The 17,710-nt window shown below is 42.6% G+C and overlaps 3 protein-coding genes across 4 annotated transcripts; 2 read left to right on the top strand and 1 right to left on the bottom strand.

The window, feature by feature from the left end:
• Positions 1-159: 159 nt before the first annotated feature.
• LOC121306448 (very long-chain specific acyl-CoA dehydrogenase, mitochondrial-like) lies at positions 160-2,088 on the top strand. The gene is made up of 3 exons (XM_041238164.1): positions 160-287; positions 1,217-1,292; positions 1,587-2,088. The coding sequence occupies exons 1-3, from the start codon at positions 175-177 to the stop codon at positions 1,722-1,724; spliced, it is 327 nt and encodes a 108-aa protein (XP_041094098.1). The 5' UTR covers positions 160-174; the 3' UTR covers positions 1,725-2,088.
• Positions 2,089-10,312: 8,224 nt separating this feature from the next.
• LOC121306519 (odorant receptor 131-2-like) lies at positions 10,313-12,145 on the bottom strand. Its single transcript, XM_041238262.1, has one exon. The coding sequence runs from the start codon at positions 11,856-11,858 to the stop codon at positions 10,920-10,922; it is 939 nt and encodes a 312-aa protein (XP_041094196.1). The 5' UTR covers positions 11,859-12,145; the 3' UTR covers positions 10,313-10,919.
• A 2,716-nt stretch (positions 12,146-14,861) lies between these two features.
• On the top strand, positions 14,862-17,704 carry LOC121306561 (probable E3 ubiquitin-protein ligase RNF217). Of its 2 annotated transcripts, XM_041238354.1 has the most exons (5): positions 14,862-15,137; positions 15,969-16,079; positions 16,636-16,721; positions 16,814-16,963; positions 17,058-17,704. In XM_041238354.1, the coding sequence occupies exons 1-5, from the start codon at positions 15,047-15,049 to the stop codon at positions 17,511-17,513; spliced, it is 894 nt and encodes a 297-aa protein (XP_041094288.1). In that variant the 5' UTR covers positions 14,862-15,046; the 3' UTR covers positions 17,514-17,704. The 2 variants fall into 2 exon arrangements, with proteins under 2 accessions (XP_041094288.1, XP_041094289.1); XM_041238355.1 differs by lacking the exon at positions 15,969-16,079 and having other exon boundaries at positions 14,866-15,137.
• The last annotated feature ends 6 nt before the right edge of the window (positions 17,705-17,710 follow it).

Genomic DNA, 17,710 nt, shown 5'->3' with positions numbered 1-17,710 from the left:
ATTTTAGACCATTCTAATGGTCTAACTGGAATTGATCCGAGACGGTAACATTGCACTACACCCAAAATCGACAAACCCATCTGAAGGGTTGCATAAGTGACGCAGAGTTCGATGAAATGTCAGTAACCCTAACCCTGTTTCGCTAGGGCTCTGTGTGTTTCACGGTCTGACCCCATGCTCCTTGATTCAATCCTCCTGCCTCGTCTCTCCTCAGATGAGCAGTTTGTACTGAAGAGAGTGGCAGACAGTGCGATTGATCTCTACGCCATGGTGGTCGTGCTTTCCAGGTAGGCTGGGGGCGGCACAAGCAAGTGGGAGCAGTGGGGAATCAATGCAGGCGTCTGTCTGCCTCCGTCAGTCTGCAACCTTGTACGATTTAATCCATGTTAATGTGAATATACTTTACCATGATACTAACGCCTCTTGCTTACCTGACGTTTGCCACTGCTGCCATTTCTTCTTCTTGTTCTGCTGATATATTCGCTCATCAGCATCGCACTGCTGGCTGACTTTGAGTTTAGAGATTTGCTGATATTCGACAGCGGGCACATGTATTGGAACGCCCCATTGCTTCTGGAGTTCGGATTTGTTGTGCGCGCGAAATCAAACCACTGGAACTGGATATCTTGGGAAATGATCAAGATAGGCAAATTAGTGACGGTCTGATTTTAATTGACGACTTTAATAGGGCGCCCATGCAATTAATTTTAAGTGGTAAGAGAAAAGGATTTTTTTTAGAAGTTGAAGACGCCTGATTAAATCACAGAGCGGTCTAACATTGTCCCACACAAGTGCCTATTGTTTCTATATCGCTGATTACTGAGCGGAAATTGAGATTCTCCCACCCAGAGGTGTTTTCATGCGGGTGGGTATATAGAGGAGATCAATGACACATCTGGAGGTGTATTATACATGTGCACAGTGCTGTACTAGGTGATGTTTTATGTAAAAGGGATTTGAGATTGCTAACCCTGGTCTACAATATCTGCTGGTTTATAGTTAAGTCTCATTAGGAATATTTGATGGCAGTAAATATACTGAAGGAACCAAATAAATTTAGTGACAAACGTTTTGGTGAAGCCCTTCCAGCTTCGATCTTGAAAAATACTTCCAGTTGAAACGCTGGTCGTTTTTGAGTTGGTTTCTTTCACTGTTTCTGGCGGAGCGCTAGTGAATGTTTCACCGCGATGGGTAACTTTTGGTCCTCGCCCCACAGAGCATCCAGATCGCTGAGTCAAGGCCACTCCTCCGCCCAGCATGAGAAGGTTCTGTGTGAGACCTGGTGTATCGAGGTAAGAAGGGCCCTTGAAACAGATATAATAAACTAGCGCGACAAGATACAGAGGCGATGCACCATTGTCTCACATCCAGGAACTTTTTCAGAGATTTGTTAGTCAGTGTTTTGTTAAAGTTTTATATGTACTGTGTTTCAAAGCTAAAGATCAAAGTGCATGATTTGTGAAATTATTTTGATAGATCTTAACCTCCTTTTAAAATATGTTTTTGTTCTCTTTTAAAGCCATGTTTATGTAATTAACTGGTTTAGCTTCATGAAGCTGTAGATGAAAGCTCTTCTCCCTTCTCAGGCTCACCACAGGATCATGAATGACATGAAGGCTCTCCAGTCGAGCTCCTCGAAGAGGCTCTTCAAGAACCTGCGCTCCATCTCTACTGCCGTGGTGGAGAACGGGGGTGTCTTGTCTCCCCACCCCCTGGGCTTCTAGAGCAGAGCGCCCTTCCCTTCACCTCCTGGGCTTCTAGAGCAGAGCGCCCCTCCCTTCACCTCCTGGGCTTCTAGAGCAGAGCTCCCCTCCCTTCACCTCCTGGGCTTCTAGAGCAGAGCGCCCCCCCACACCCCTTCACCCCCTGGGCTTCTAGAGCAGAGCGCCCTCCTCTTCACCCCCTGGGCTTCTAGAGCAAAGACTTCCCCTTCACACCTTTTATAAGAACTCTGCGCTCGTTTTAAGAAATCCTGCACTTGTTCAAAAGCCCTCGAATGCTTCAGGCATGACCTACAGACAAAGAAGTTCATCTGTTTCTTTTCTATTAGAAATATGGACCTGAATTAACATTAAAAACAAAACACAAGTCTCAGTCTTTTTTTTTTTTTTGTAAAGCTAGTAAGAGGTAAGGATGTGTAAAGGCTGAAGTTGGCTCTCCTTTTAGACTCGAGTGTGAATCGGCTTCTCAGGTTGAGCTCCAGAACCACCTTTCTTTACTGTGAGCAGGGAAACGGTCAAAAGGATAGGCTTGTCCCAGCCTAGCCAGGAAATAATACGGGTTCCATAGGTCCACTGTGAGCCCGTGTTAGGGTACTTGTTACACAAGTTTTATAAGAGACCAGCCACCTTAGGAACCTCATGAAAAAAGGTGCAATACAGATGTACACTTAATACACCTTAATACACCTGTCAGGGACAACATAACATTTGTGGCTGGAAAGTTTGAAACATTTTCCACCTAGGAGGGGGCAGAGGTAACGAAATTCAAAGCAGTTTTCACATCCTGTGAAAATTGCATCAGCTGCTTCAGTTTATAGAGATCAAACCCGGCAGTGTTTGCTAGCCTCTATCTGGACACGATCCAGTTGCAAGGGAGCCCTCTGGTTTTGTAAATAGATTGTATATGAGGTGCTAAATGAATCTGCTGCAAGGAGATTGTAGATGTAACTGTTTATACACTAGTTTACTTTTTATTTTATTTTTTTTATCTAAAGGTGCGATTAGCTGAAAGTTTAAAACCTTTTTTCTGTCTTTGTGAAACTGCGTTGCTGTTTTCCAGGCTGCATTTATTTCTGCCAGCTAATCGCCAGTGTGTTTCGGGGAATCAGACCTCGTCCGAGCTTTGTTTAGGAAACTGGGTTTTGAGTTGCCTTTTATATAAAAAAAGCCCCATAGTAAAAGCATAGCGTAATGAAGCATGTGGAAGCATTGTGAAGAATATCAAGGTGTGGTAAAGCATCTTTAAAAAAACAAACTATGACAAACTAGCCCTCCTAAAAGTTTCCCATAGTAAAAACAGCAAACTTAAAAAAAATAAATAAATAATAATAAAAGTGAAAGCATTGTAAAGCACAGAGAGGTCTGGTAAAGCATATGGAAGCATTGTAAAGCACAGAGGGGTCTGGTAAAGCACAGGGAAGCATTATAAAGCACAGAGAGGTCTGGTAAAGCACAGGGAAGTCTGGTAAAGCATATGGGAGCATTGTAAAGCACAGAGAGGTCTGGTAAAGCATAGGGAAGCATTGTAAAGCACAGAGAGGTCTGGTAAAGCACAGAGAGGTCTGGTAAAGCATAGGGAAGCATTGTAAAGCACAGAGAGGTCTGGTAAAGCATAGGGAAGCATTGTAAAGCACAGAGAGGTCTGGTAAAGCATAGGGAAGCATTGTAAAGCACAGAGAGGTCTGGTAAAGCATAGGGAAGCATTGTAAAGCACAGAGAGGTCTGGTAAAGCATATGGAAGCATTGTAAAGCACAGAGAGGTCTGGTAAAGCATAGGGAAGCATTGTAAAGCACAGAGAGGTCTGGTAAAGCATAGGGAAGCATTGTAAAGCACAGAGAGGTCTGGTAAAGCATAGGGAAGCATTGTAAAGCACAGAGAGGTCTGGTAAAGCATAGGGAAGCATTGTAAAGCACAGAGAGGTCTGGTAAAGCATAGGGAAGCATTGTAAAGCACAGAGAGGTCTGGTAAAGCATAGGGAAGCATTGTAAAGCACAGAGAGGTCTGGTAAAGCATAGGGAAGCATTGTAAAGCACAGAGAGGTCTGGTAAAGCACAGGGAAGCATTGTAAAGCACAGAGAGGTCTGGTAAAGCACAGGGAAGTCTGGTAAAGCATAGGGGAGCATTGTAAAGCACAGAGAGGTCTGGTAAAGCACAGGGAAGCATTGTAAAGCACAGAGAGGTCTGGTAAAGCACAGGGAAGCATTGTAAAGCACAGAGAGGTCTGGTAAAGCATAGGGAAGGGAAGTAGATCGTATAACAAAAATTTGAGTAATTTCAATAAACCCTTTTGAAACTCCCATTCTAGATCGGCAGACACACCCGGTAAAAGCTTACGTATTTTAACAAATGACAAATTTTCAGATTTAAAAAAAAAAAAAAAAAAAAAACAGAACTGCCACAATAAACTTTTATAGGAAAGGAAAGCAGGACAAACAGTCGTCTCCAGAGTGGATGGGAGAATCTGGGACTCCGAAGACTGAAGTACACCATCGTTTCCCTAAAGCACCTCCTCTTATTTCATGCTGCTGTGTAACCCGAGTCTTGGTTCCATTCCTGTCAATGGTGATCTAGTAAATATTTTTCGTTTTTGTGCATTTGTAGTTAAAATTTCTGGGGGGTGCACCTGCTTGTAAAACTGTTCTTGAAAACAAAGTGGAACGCCGTCACCATAAGCCAAATTGACACCAAGCTGCAAGAGCAGCATATCTTGACAGAGACAGAATGCAAACGCTGCTCTGCTTGACTCAGTTTAGTTTCAATAACACTGATGAAGGCACTAGAGCCCAAACGCTGGTCTGCTTGACTCAGTTTAGTTTCAATAACACTGATGAAGGCACTAGAGCCCAAACGCTGGTCTGCTTGACTCAGTTTAGTTTCAATAACACTGATGAAGGCACTAGAGCCCAAACGCTGCTCTGCTTGACTCAGTTTAGTTTCAGTAACACTGATGAAGGCACTAGAGCCCAAACGCTGCTCTGCTTGACTCAGTTTAGTTTCAATAACACTGATGAAGGCACTAGAGCCCAAACGCTGGTCTGCTTGACTCAGTTTAGTTTCAGTAACACTGATGAAGGCACTAGAGCCCAAACGCTGGTCTGCTTGACTCAGTTTAGTTTCAGTAACACTGATGAAGGCACTAGAGCCCAAACGCTGCTCTGCTTGACTCAGTTTAGTTTCAGTAACACTGATGAAGGCACTAGAGCCCAAACGCTGCTCTGCTTGACTCGGTTTAGTTTCAGTAACACTGATGAAGACACTAGAGCCCAAATGTTGGTCTGCTTGACTCAGTTTATCTATCTTCATATATGACCGTCAGTCTAAACCAGCAACCAAAAAAGTTCCATGTTTTGTTGCAGCCACCTGAAGTTCTCTTTTTTTTCACCTTTTGACGCCAGACTTCGTGTGTGCCAGCTGTTCTGTCAGGGGGGGGTTCTAGTTTGTATTGTCGTGGCCGAGGGAAAGCCCCTGTTCCAACCATGACTGTACAAATCAAACGCTCACTCCTCCTTTAATTAGACTGCGCAGTTTCATCTTGTTCCACAAACCCACAAGCACAGACTACATTCTCCATAACTCATGATCCCCTTGAAGAGATTGACGGTCTGGCAAGTTGGCTGCAAGTGGTAGAGGGAGGTGTTAAATCTATCCAAGCCAGAAGTCGCAGGGATGAGAGTGTGTATTTTCTCGTGCTCTAAATTGAGAACAGACTTGTTTTGCAGTCCTTTTATTTGATGCTGTCTTGCTGCTAGCAGCGGCGGTTATTTCATTTGAATATCCTGTAGTGTGCTTGAAATGAGTCTTCAGGACACTGAGCAGTAAGATCGCTATTCCTGTAGGGCACAGTATGAGTCAGACTGCAAATCGGCTGGCGTCCGCAGTGCAGAAGTACAGAGCAGCAGAAACAAGAAAACCAAAGCTTAGACTGACAATTAAAAAAACCCACACGCCCACCACGCTGCCTTTGCTATACAGTATGTAGAAGTACACCCAGAAATATTGGCATAGAATTGTGTTCGGTATATGAAATGGCTGTTCTGTATGTACTGAAAAGCAGTTTAAAACAGTTTATTTCACCTTTTAATTATTAATGTTTGTATATTAGACCCTGCAATACAGCCCTCTGAAAGGTCCTAATAATATATAGCACTAGTCCCTGATATTGATGAGATCCAGCCCTCTGAAATGTCTTTATAATATACAGCACTAGACCCTGATATTGATGAGATCCAGCCCTCTGAAATGTCTTTATAATATACAGCACTAGACCCTGATATTGATGAGACCCAGCCCTCTGAAATGTCTTTATAATATACAGCACTAGACCCTGATATTGATGAGATCCAGCCCTCTGAAATGTCTTTATAATATACAGCACTAGACCCTGATATTGATGAGATCCAGCCCTCTGAAATGTCTTTATAATATACAGCACTAGACCCTGATATTGATGAGATCCAGCCCTCTGAAACGTCTTTATAATATACAGCACTAGACCCTGATATTGATGAGACACAGCCCTCTGAAATGTCTTTATAATATACAGCACTAGTCCCTGATATTGATGAGATCCAGCCCTCTGAAATGTCTTTATAATATACAGCACTAGACCCTGATATTGATGAGATCCAGCCCTCTGAAATGTCTTTATAATATACAGCACTAGACCCTGATATTGATGAGATCCAGCCCTCTGAAATGTCTTTATAATATACAGCACTAGACCCTGATATTGATGAGACACAGCCCTCTGAAATGTCTTTATAATATACAGCACTAGACCCTGATATTGATGAGATCCAGCCCTCTGAAATGTCTTTATAATATACAGCACTAGACCCTGATATTGATGAGATCCAGCCCTCTGAAATGTCTTTATAATATACAGCACTAGACCCTGATATTGATGAGATCCAGCCCTCTGAAATGTCTTTATAATATACAGCACTAGACCCTGATATTGATGAGATCCAGCCCTCTGAAATGTCTTTATAATATACAGCACTAGACCCTGATATTGATGAGACACAGCCCTCTGAAATGTCTTTATAATATACAGCACTAGACCCTGATATTGATGAGATCCAGCCCTCTGAAATGTCTTTATAATATACAGCACTAGACCCTGATATTGATGAGACCCAGCCCTCTGAAATGTCTTTATAATATACAGCACTAGACCCTGATATTGATGAGATCCAGCCCTCTGAAATGTCTTTATAATATACAGCACTAGACCCTGATATTGATGAGATCCAGCCCTCTGAAATGTCTTTATAATATACAGCACTAGACCCTGATATTGATGAGACACAGCCCTCTGAAATGTCTTTATAATATACAGCACTAGACCCTGATATTGATGAGACACAGCCCTCTGAAATGTCTTTATAATATACAGCACTAGACCCTGATACTGATGAGACACAGCCCTCTGAAATGTCTTTATAATATACAGCACTAGACCCTGATATTGATGAGACACAGCCCTCTGAAATGTCTTTATATAATAATATATTAAAGAGCTATTTAAGACTTGGATTTGAGGATTTGAGATTTTTGTTTTTAAAGAACTAAATTACAAGATTTTTTTTTTTTTTCAAATTTATGTTTAACGTTTGCGGCAGTCTGGTTGTGCCACGATCTCATTTTATTTCTGGGACACACGATAATATATAGTTTATATATATATATATATATATATATATATATATATATATATATATATATATATATATATATATATATATATAAAATTGTGCATCACCTATAGAATTTTAGGATTGAGACATCATTGAAAAAAACTATATGAACATAATATTTTATTTCACATCACGTAATCAAAGAAACTACAAAATTATATTGCAAAAGTCTATACCTGAAGCCATAATAGCAGCACAGTAGTATTTCATGTTAGATTTCGAAATGTCATATTTTTTTCCATTGTTGGCAATTCCCTGGTCATTTCACGGGTATTTATAGTGGACCATGGTTTTTCACATGCCCACTGAAACGCAAACGCTATTAATGGTTTAATCGCTACATATTTAAACGAGGACACTTGCCAAGTTCAGCCCCATGTCAAGCGCTGACGCTAACCTGCCCAGTGGGCACAAAAACACGTGTTGGAAAATCAGATAGGTGGGCAAAGCCTGTTTCCACACAACTGCGTCTGATTCTGGTGCGCCAAAGTGTTTTGCGATTGCCTTAGAGCTTTGCAAACGCTGCTAAATAGGGTCCACTCTGTCACTACAAAACGTGATTTAAAAAAAAAGTGGCAATATTTTTTAATTGTGTGTTTTAACCTGCAGCTGCATTAGAAGGATACTAGAGACAGGTCAGATTCTCAAAGCGGTTTACTTCCAAACGCACTCGATAAACTCGACAGAACTAAAAGGAGTCAGGGGCTATTTGAGTGAGAATTGCTGTGGTGGCGTGTTATTAAAACAAAAAATGCACAAATCTCGATTTTTGAGTAAATGCTATGCATTATCAAAGTATAGTTAGAGACCGTTAAGGATTATTATTATTATTATTATTATTATTATTATTATTATTATTATTATTATTATTACTATCATTTTTTGTAGTAGCATTATTGCTATAATTGTTGTAATAATAATTAATAACTCTAATAATTATTGGTGATAATGTTGTTGATAATAAGTTTTTTGCCACCTATTCTACTTTGGGATGTTTAAACGTAATCATGTTATTGCCTGGTTATAGACCATCTATAATGCTTTACTAACACTCTATAACATAGTTATTATGCATCTATTATACATTTATAAAACATTAATAAGCAGCTCCTTAATATAAAGTGTTACTAATAATGGCGCTGAAACTAAAGAGATGACCAAAAATGAGAGATTTTCTCTGGAAGATGTTTCCCAGTCAATGGAACTATCACAGGGGGTATATTTGCAGTACTATCTTCTCCGCCACCCCCCCCCTCCCCGTGTATTGAAGCCTATGCAGATCCACCTGTTCTATGTTGCTAATGGGAAGATTTCCTGCTTCACTTCCATGTCTTATATGTAAGCGTGGTCTTTAACTAACCAGGAATTGATGGGGGAAAAAACATTCTGCAAATATATTCCTTATCTGTAGCTGCTTAATCCTATAGAGGGTCGCGGTGAGCTGGAGCCTAAGCTGGCAGATACAGGCACAAGACAGGGCTATACCCTGGACGGGACGGCAGTCCATCGCAGGGTCTGCAAATACAGCCGTGTGCAAATCGATCAGAGCACCCCATTGCTCCTGGAGTTTGGAATTGTTCAGCATATGAAATCAAACCACTGGAACTGGAAATCTGGGAAAATTGTGTCCAGGCTTACTGACATTAAAAATAACACACCGGTGGGCCGTTTACATGCATTTAAAATAGTAAGAGAAAAGGAACACACAGCCACAATTGGTAAAATGCAGGAGACTTTTTAAAAGTTGTTTCAGATTCCTAATTAAAGCACAGAGCGGTCTAACACTGTCACACACGAGTGCCTATTGTTTCTGTATTGCTGATTACTGAGCAGAAATTGAGATTCTCCCACCCAGAGGTGCTTTCATGTAGGCGGGTATATAGAGGAGATCAATGACACATCTGGAGGTGCACTGAAGTATTTGCACACAGCTGTATACCCCATGATAACACCATTAAAAATTTCTTTTTTTTTTGTCCTTTTTGTATTTGGTTAATGGCAGCATCCGATCTAACAAGCATATATTCATGATATGTAGTCACTTTAATTACTGGAATTGGAAATCAATCAATCAATCAATCTTTATTTTATATAGTGCCTTTCATAGTGGACCACCATCACAAAGCGCTTTACAAGATAGTGAGGATCAGTACATAATGCATGCGTTATCAAGGAAATGAAGCATATATAAAACATTTCTGCATCGACATTAATTCCTGATCACATCTGTGTTATGAAAATAGCTTCTTAACTTTGTTTTAGAAATAGTCAAATAAACTTAGTATAATCTCTTATAAAAAAAAGTCCCACAGTAAAGGCATAGAAAACTGATATAAAGCACAATGAAAGCATGGCAAAGCATAGGGAAGCATTGTAAAGCACAGAGAGGTCTGGCAAAGCATAGGGAAGCATTGTAAAGCACAGAGAGGTCTGGTAAAGCATAGGGAAGCATTGTAAAGCACAGAGAGGTCTGGTAAAGCACAGGGAAGCATTGTAAAGCACAGAGGTCTGGTAAAGCACAGGGAAGCATTGTAAAGCACAGAGGGGTCTGGTAAAGCATAGGGAAGCATTGTAAAGCACAGAGAGGTCTGGCAAAGCATAGGGAAGCATTGTAAAGCACAGAGGGGTCTGGTAAAGCATAGGGAAGCATTGTAAAGCACAGAGAGGTCTGGTAAAGCATAGGGAAGCATTGTAAAGCACAGAGAGGTATGGCAAAGCATAGGGAAGCATTGCAAACTAGTTTCATTGCTCAATAGTCATATATATGGCATATATATATATATATATATATATATATATATATATATATGTGTGTGTGTGTGTGTGTGTGTGTGTATTGATTTTTTACTTTTCATATATACTTGTATTGAACACATTAAAAAAGATTTTCAGACACAACGTTTAACTAAGTTTCTAAATTAGTGTTTCATAATTCTGAATAAAGCTGCACTAATGTTATATTATGCATAAAAAAGATAGACCTGAGATAAACACTGGAAATAATTTGAAATAAATTCTGCCAAATCTGCAATTCCAGGTCATCATTCTTATTATTCAAACCGTAAGAACTGTAGAAAGCAAGTCACAGAATCCAAGATTTATTCTCAATGTCAGCAAAACGTTTCGAAGTTATTTGTGATGCGATGCCGCTGAAAACTTCGCTCTCCCTCGCGTTCGAGTATATAGAAAACGAGACCCCTCGCTTATTGTTTATTTTCTATAGCATACCCTCGCGTGTAAAGCAAGACTTGTTGGCACTCCAGTTTGTTTATATCCAGGTTTTTCAAGCCCATAAAAAAAAAAATTAAAATCCATTTTTAATATGAAATATGTTTTTTTTTCTATTCAAATAATTCCATATTTTTGAAGCTGGATATATATTTTGATAGCATTTGGAGAAGCCACTATTTTCGGATTACCTTAGTTGATCTGTTTTGAGCAGTTTGAATATTCAATATATCCGTCCCGGGCCGGCAGTCCTGGTCAAAAGAAAGGTCTTTACCTGATATGAAAACAGAGTCCAAAACTAGCGGCGCGTCCCATCCTCTCCAAAAACCCTTTGAGGTTACAAGACAGGCATGGAAACTTGTGATACAGCTGTTCCAACAGATCTTCCTTGCGCAGTCCGTAGATCACAGGACTGATGCACTGGGCGAGACTGAAGAAGACAAAATTGACCTCCCCGAACAAGTCTTTGGTCTTATTGTCCAAATACCCAGCGCGGGCCAACAGATAGGTAAAATAAAGCACGAAGTTCGGCAGGATGTAGGCAGCCAGTTGCGCACCGTGCATTAGAATGGTCTTTCTCCCGACGTGGTTGCGCTTGTTCAGAACGCCGATTCTTCTCTCTTCTATAAGGATCTTCGCGTAGCTGTACAGAATCAAGCAGGTGCAGAAGGAGATTAACAAAATCTTAAAAAGCTGCCCGTCTTGCATTTGGGCTCGTGTGCATTTTGCTTGGTAGTGTGGTTGTGTGTTCTGTGTTACCAGGTATAGCGGGATAAGCAGCGCCAGGAGCCAGGTAGCCGCTCCCAGTAGCCAAGGTCGGTGCTTTCCACACAGGGCGCTGTACTTGAGAGGGAAGCAGATCGCGATGTAGCGGTCCAGCGCCATGGCGGTGAGAGTCAGCAGGATGTTGGAGGCGCTGGTCATGAGGATGGTAATGAGGGTCAGGCAGGACGCCTTGGAGATTTCGAAGCGCATGTAGCTCTGCAGATAGAAGACGCTGCTCAGGCAGAAATAGACCAAGCCGGAAAAAAGCATGTGGAAAATGAGGACGAACCTAGCCTGGGTACGGAGCCGCTCCTCGCTCACAATGGTGAAGTTGATGACCAGGTTGAAGAAGGCAAGGAGTATGAAGGATATCGTGGACGCACACAGCCGGACCTCGGGGTACTGGCTGCCAGACTCGTTGGTAGCAGAGCTGTTAGCGCTCATTTTTGGTTTTGTTTTTAGGTGATAAACAAGATGCGCAGAAGATGTAGTTTTAACATGTCTTCAGACCTTTGGAGCGAAAGTAAAAGTCTGTCAAATACAAAGTCCACCACGTTCTTCTCGAGCAGCACAGATGCCAAATCTTCGAATACCCTTCTGTTTGTTACTGTGTTTTTTTTTTTTTTTTTTTTTTGTAAAATGTTTCTTTTTTGTAAAACAAATTTAAAAGCGCAATGTTTTCCTTCACGGGGTGTTTTCCGTCTGTCTCTCTCCTCTCTCTCTCTCTCTATCTCTCTCTCTCTCTCTCTCTCTTCTCCCCTCCCCCTCCCCCTCTCTTTTCCTGTGTGCAGATCAAAATGTTTCCATTTGTGTTTCTACCAGACCCACACGCAGGACAGCAGTCGTTAGCGAAGCAACTAAAGGCTGTGTTTTTTTTTTTTTTTAAATAAACTTTTCCATTATTGGTGCTGTCCCTTTGCATCTCCATTGAAGCTCATTTAGGGTATAGTTAGCATACTGTGGTCCCATTCTACCAATGGCAGCCTCATCCCATTATAGCTGCCCTATACCCGTTAGGTTTCGTGTCTATTTGATCTGACTAATTTCCAATTAGCTTAAATGCTATTTTTCTTTTAATTTTCTGTATAATAGTCTATGACTTTTCGAAAGTTGCTGTCATGAACTTATATACAGAAAACAGAACCTTTGTTTTTTTAAAGAACAGGTCATGTGTACAAATAAGATGTTTCGGGTCACTGTGACCCGTGGCGTTGGTAGTTTTTTGTGCAGCTTTTTCAATTTGTTATTTTATTATTATATTTGTATTATTATCTCTGGAAATGGCTGCACCTAGTTTGAAGTTGCATCGGGTCAATATGACCCAAAACATAACAGCTGTGTCTAAACTGTGAGAACAACAGGAGGTTTAATAGTGAGTTTTTAACAGGATAGGGCTGCGCGCAATGTTGATCAATGGTGTGCTGGAATTGATTGCAAAGGAATTAGAACTGGTTTTAAATGAGAAGGGTTAAGGGATCCATTTTAAGGTCTTTCATACTAGAATAGTTTTAGGAAGAGGAGATGCATGTTTGTTTTTCTTTGTTTTGTTGGGGTTTTTTTGAGGAACTTACTGAGCACATGACAGGCGCAGCTGGAGACGGCTATATTTAAAAAACTCCCGATTCCCTGAAGACCAAGCGATGCTTACCCCCTTACACTGATTCTTTCTCTATGGGCTGGTTTCACAGAATTGCATTAATTCTGGACCGCCTTATCTATGGTTACGTTAGGTAGTGCAAGTTTAGTGCTCATCGGGGTCTGTGAAACCAGCCGTGAATGTGCCCCTGTTTTTCATTGCCTTGTCTATGTGTTGTTTAACCTTTAATGGAATATATATAAAATTATTCAAAGTCCGTGACCTTAAAATAAGTATATTTGAACCTGCAGACGATTCTGTCACCGGTCTATTGAAGAACTATTTTATTTATTTATATGGTTTGGATAATCTCTAAAACTCCCCCCCCCCCCCCCCCCCCCCCCCCCCCCCCCCCCTTCCTTCTTTGTTACATTGACAAAGGACAGATCTACTCTTCTGGGAATTAAATCAAAACCGTCAGGCGCCCCGTTGTATTGTTTCACTGGAAGTAGTGCACTAGCGTAGTGGTTAGAGCTGAGGGAGGGAAGCGGCGTGGCTCTAGAGGTTAAAGTTACGGGTGGGGGTGGGGAGGCAGTGTAGTTTTCATTTTTTATTTTTATTTATTTTTTTAAGTTAATTGCAATTAAAATGGGAATGTTGCCCTCTAGTGGATTTCATAGGTATTGTCAGACTTTCTCTTAGGGGAAAACTCGGTTCTGGAGACCCCTTGTGGCTGCTCGTTTTCATAGCAACCGAGTCCTCAATTACTGAACTAGACCCTTCATTGAACTGATAATTAGCTTAATTAGACCTTTTTATTTGTTTTCAGCTCTTGAACAGTTTGCATATTTCAAGTTAGCTGTAACATTTGATAAGTAACTTGAACTGCAACTGCTTAAGAGCTGAAAACAAGTAAAAATGTCTAATTAAGCAAAATATCAGTTCAATGAAGAATCTAGTTCACTAATTGAGAGCTGGGTTGGAACGAAAACCAGCAGACACAGGGGGTCCCCAGGACCGGGTTTGAGAAGCCCTGTGTTAGGGGGTGAGGAAGCAGTTCAGTCTCTGAGCCTCAAGCCTGCATTGGACTGGAGGGAGCCTCCTTTCTCTTAGGGGGTGTGAGGGAGCAGTTCAGTCTCTGAGCCTCAAGCCTGCCCTGGACTGGAGGGAGCCCCCTTTCTCTTAGGGGGGTGAGGGAGCAGTTCAGTCTCTGAGCCTCAAGCCTGCCCTGGACTGGAGGGAGCCCCCTTTCTCTTAGGGGGGTGAGGGAGCAGTTCAGTCTCTGAGCCTCAAGCCTGCCCTGGACTGGAGGGAGCCCCCTTTCTCTTAGGGGGGTGAGGGAGCAGTTCAGTCTCTGAGCCTCAAGCCTGCTCTAGACTGGAGGGAGCCCCCTTTCTCTTAGGGGGGTGAGGGAGCAATTCAGCCTCTGAGCCTCAAGCCTGCCCTGGACTGCAATTTCTTCAAATTCTTAGGTACTGTTCTACAAGTGCAAACAAGCTATTTGTTTTAAGAACTGGGACTATTCAGAACACCGTCGATGCTTGTTCATGACAGGCGTTTTCAATGGAAAGGTTAGGACACCTCTAAGAGAATTAGCGAGTTATTTTTTTTAAAAGCACTGCTCCACTGATTTATTTATTTCATATTCCGAGTAACGTTGTGTCTTTTGTATTTATCACAGCACAGTTATTGTTTTTTTTATTATTATTATTTTTCTTTTTTGCAACGTTGTCTGTGATAAGGAGTAAGAGGATGGATTTGAATACCGGTGGCAGCGACTCCTTTAAAAGTGGGTCAGGGTTAATGTTTGTTGGCAGTGCTAATAAGAGGTGGGGATTTCGATTTTAAAGCATGGGGAATTTATAGCACTCCTTTAAAGCGGACTCGTCATAACGTTGCTAGTGTTAGTAGCGCTGTTCGACTCCCCCCTTGAAATACCAGGCACAGAAAATAGTTTCTTCGTTTCCTGCTTCGGGGCTGATAAGCACCTAACAGGGTTGTTTTGTTTTTATTACTTCCTGGTTTTTAAGTTGTTTTTTATTTTTATTTTTTTAGAATGGCGTCGCTGAAGAAGAATAGGGTCCTGTCGAAAAAAACGAATTTGACTTTAATTCCAAACGCGGAGCTGGAGCGGCAGAGAAAGAAAGGTAATCTGGGTTTGACCTCAGAATACAGAAACACTTTACAATGCTTCCCTATGCTTTACCAGACCTCTCTGTGCTTTACAATGCTTCCCTATGCTTTACCAGACCTCTCTGTGCTTTACAATGCTTCCCTGTGCTTTACCAGACCTCTCTGTGCTTTACAATGCTTCCCTATGCTTTACCAGACCTCTCTGTGCTTTACAATGCTTCTCTATGCTTTACCAGACCTCTCTGTGCTTTACAATGCTTCCCTATGCTTTACCAGACCTCTCTGTGCTTTACAATGCTTCCCTATGCTTTACCAGACCTCTCTGTGCTTTACAATGCTTCCCTATGCTTTACCAGACCTCTCTGTGCTTTACAATGCTTCCCTGTGCTTTACCAGACCTCTCTGTGCTTTACAATGCTTCCCTATGCTTTACAAGACCTCTCTGTGCTTTACAATGCTTCCCTGTGCTTTACCAGACCTCTCTGTGCTTTACAATGCTTCTCTATGCTTTACCAGACCTCTCTGTGCTTTACAATGCTTCCCTGTGCTTTACCAGACCTCTCTGTGCTTTACAATGCTTCGCTATTCTTTATTACTCTTTGCTGTGCTTTAACTTTGGGGAACTTTTAAAAGTCCTACATTTTACAGAAACAAAGTCCTCTCGATAAACACTCACACCAAGAGAAAGGGTATAGGAATGTGCTAGTGCTTTTGAAGTTAACAAGGAAGGCTGCAGGAATTTAATGGAGAAAAACGCGAAGTGAAGAAAGAAAGTGAAACGCAGTTCGGTTTTACTGTGCTTCAGCCAAAAAAAAAGAAGTTGCATAAGTGATCGCTCACTACAGACACGCAGTCAAAACTCAGCTCGGTCGAGGCGGAGGTGACGGGCGAAAAAGAAAGACCGAAAGCAGCAAGAATCAACAAGCAGCTGCTGTCCTCGACGGGGAAAGATATGGGTGAGCATTGATGAGTGCACCTGGTTGCTGAGTGCTAGCGATTAGGAATTGGAGGTTTATGGTGTGCATTGTAGGGTATACCTGATTGTGCTTTCGCTTTTGATTTGGTTCGGTTTAAAACGTCATAACATCAACAAGAGTTCTATACCAGAGTGTGGAACACAAGGACGGTATTCTATTATAACAGCTCCTATAGGACAATGCAATTAGAATACTTTTCTGAGCATTTGAATGCTTACTGTCAATTATATAAGGACAGGATAAAGTTTGGGAATGAGAAAAAGTCATTCAGCTCATCAAGGCTTGTCACTGCTCATCAGGCGGCCGTGCCTTTACCAGGGGAGACCCTCGGGGACCCCTGCGCTCCCCTGACTCTGTGACTCCCCCATGCGCACCCCGCGGCCGTGCCTTTACCAGGGGAGACCCTCGGGGACCCCTGCGCTCCCCTGACTTTGTGACTCCCCCCTGCACACCATGCGGCCGTGCTTTTACCAGGGGAGACCCTCAGGGACCCTGCACCAGCACTGGTTCACATTTCTTCTCTCTTGTCTCCTAGGAAACGTCCAGTTCCCTCTCGCTTCCTGTGGCCACAGTGTCAACCCCGCAGAAGTCACTAAATCTGTCAAAAGCCTCCTGGATCAGGTAAATATCTGGGGTGTGAATCGTACTGTTTCCTGGTAACAAGCCCCTTTCTTTAAGCACTGGACCTCCTACATATATATTTTTTTCTGCAGAAGAGTCTCGAGTTTCGCTGCCCGGTCTGTGATAAGGAATGGTCCTGGAGAGAGACCCGCAAGCTGACTCAGCTTCCAGAACCAGAACTCTGTGCCCTGGAGGAGAGGGTCAGTCTGGTCGCACAGGACTGTCCAGAACTCTACAAGAAGGTACGTGACAGTCTGTGCTTAAAACCCATTCACTGCCATTTACCATTTGGTTGTATAACAACTTGTCTGTCTCTCTTGCTCTCTCCTCGCCCAGTGCCCATCCTGCAGCCTCCTCCTGCAGCGTGCTGGCGATGATGACGGCTCTGTGCCTCTGTGTGTCGCCTGCCCTGGGTGTTCCCACAGTCTGGGGAAGCCCTGTCTCTTGTGCTGGGCCTGCCTCAGCCCCTGGCAGGGGGGAGAAGAGGACGGAGAGGGGGCTGGCTGCACTAACAAAGCCTGCGGTCTGGTCTCAGCCCTGCTTTGTTGTAGCGTTGTCACGGACCCCACTAGCAAGGTGCTGGGGTGCCCTCAGTTTCGAGCCTGTCCCATGTGCCATCAGCTCATCATGCACACAGGGGGGTGTAAGTATGTGAGCTGTCAGGGCTGTAGGCACAAGTTCTGTTTCATCTGCCTGGAGAGAAGCAAGAACTGCAAGAGAAGCGGTCCTGGTCTTTACTGGGCGTTACAATGCTCCAAACCCAGAGCAGAGAGACAGAGGCTGGACTGTTAAGGGGGGAGAGAGAGAGAGAGAGAGAGAGAGAGAGAGAGAGAGCGAGAGAGAGCGAGAGAGAGAGAGAGAGACCGCAGTGTTGTAATCCTCACTGGATTACAAGAGTGTCGATCGAAGGCAGTTCTGATGAGGGGGTGTGATGCACTGAGGATGCTTACAGCACTGTGATCAATTCTGCACAGAAAGGACACTGTCGC

This window comes from Polyodon spathula, chromosome 48 (genome assembly GCF_017654505.1).
Source record: "Polyodon spathula isolate WHYD16114869_AA chromosome 48, ASM1765450v1, whole genome shotgun sequence".
NCBI classification, from domain to species: Eukaryota; Metazoa; Chordata; class Actinopteri; order Acipenseriformes; family Polyodontidae; genus Polyodon; species Polyodon spathula.
The sequence above is the reverse complement of the archived record's forward strand: the minus strand, read 5'-3'. Positions and strand labels throughout refer to the sequence as shown.

Bases quoted from the DNA above. Each gene is read 5' to 3' on its own strand.
- LOC121306448 (XM_041238164.1), top strand. From the start codon at position 175: ATGCTCCTTGATTCAATCCTCCTGCCTCGTCTCTCCTCAGATGAGCAG. The intron at 288-1,216 runs GTAGGCTGGGGG...CTCGCCCCACAG, and splicing joins ATGGTGGTCGTGCTTTCCAG to AGCATCCAGATCGCTGAGTC. The intron at 1,293-1,586 runs GTAAGAAGGGCC...CTCCCTTCTCAG, and splicing joins GTGAGACCTGGTGTATCGAG to GCTCACCACAGGATCATGAA.
- LOC121306519 (XM_041238262.1), bottom strand. From the start codon at position 11,858: ATGAGCGCTAACAGCTCTGCTACCAACGAGTCTGGCAGCCAGTACCCC.
- LOC121306561 (XM_041238354.1), top strand. From the start codon at position 15,047: ATGGCGTCGCTGAAGAAGAATAGGGTCCTGTCGAAAAAAACGAATTTG. The intron at 15,138-15,968 runs GTAATCTGGGTT...CGCTCACTACAG, and splicing joins GGAGCGGCAGAGAAAGAAAG to ACACGCAGTCAAAACTCAGC. The intron at 16,964-17,057 runs GTACGTGACAGT...CTCCTCGCCCAG, and splicing joins GTCCAGAACTCTACAAGAAG to TGCCCATCCTGCAGCCTCCT.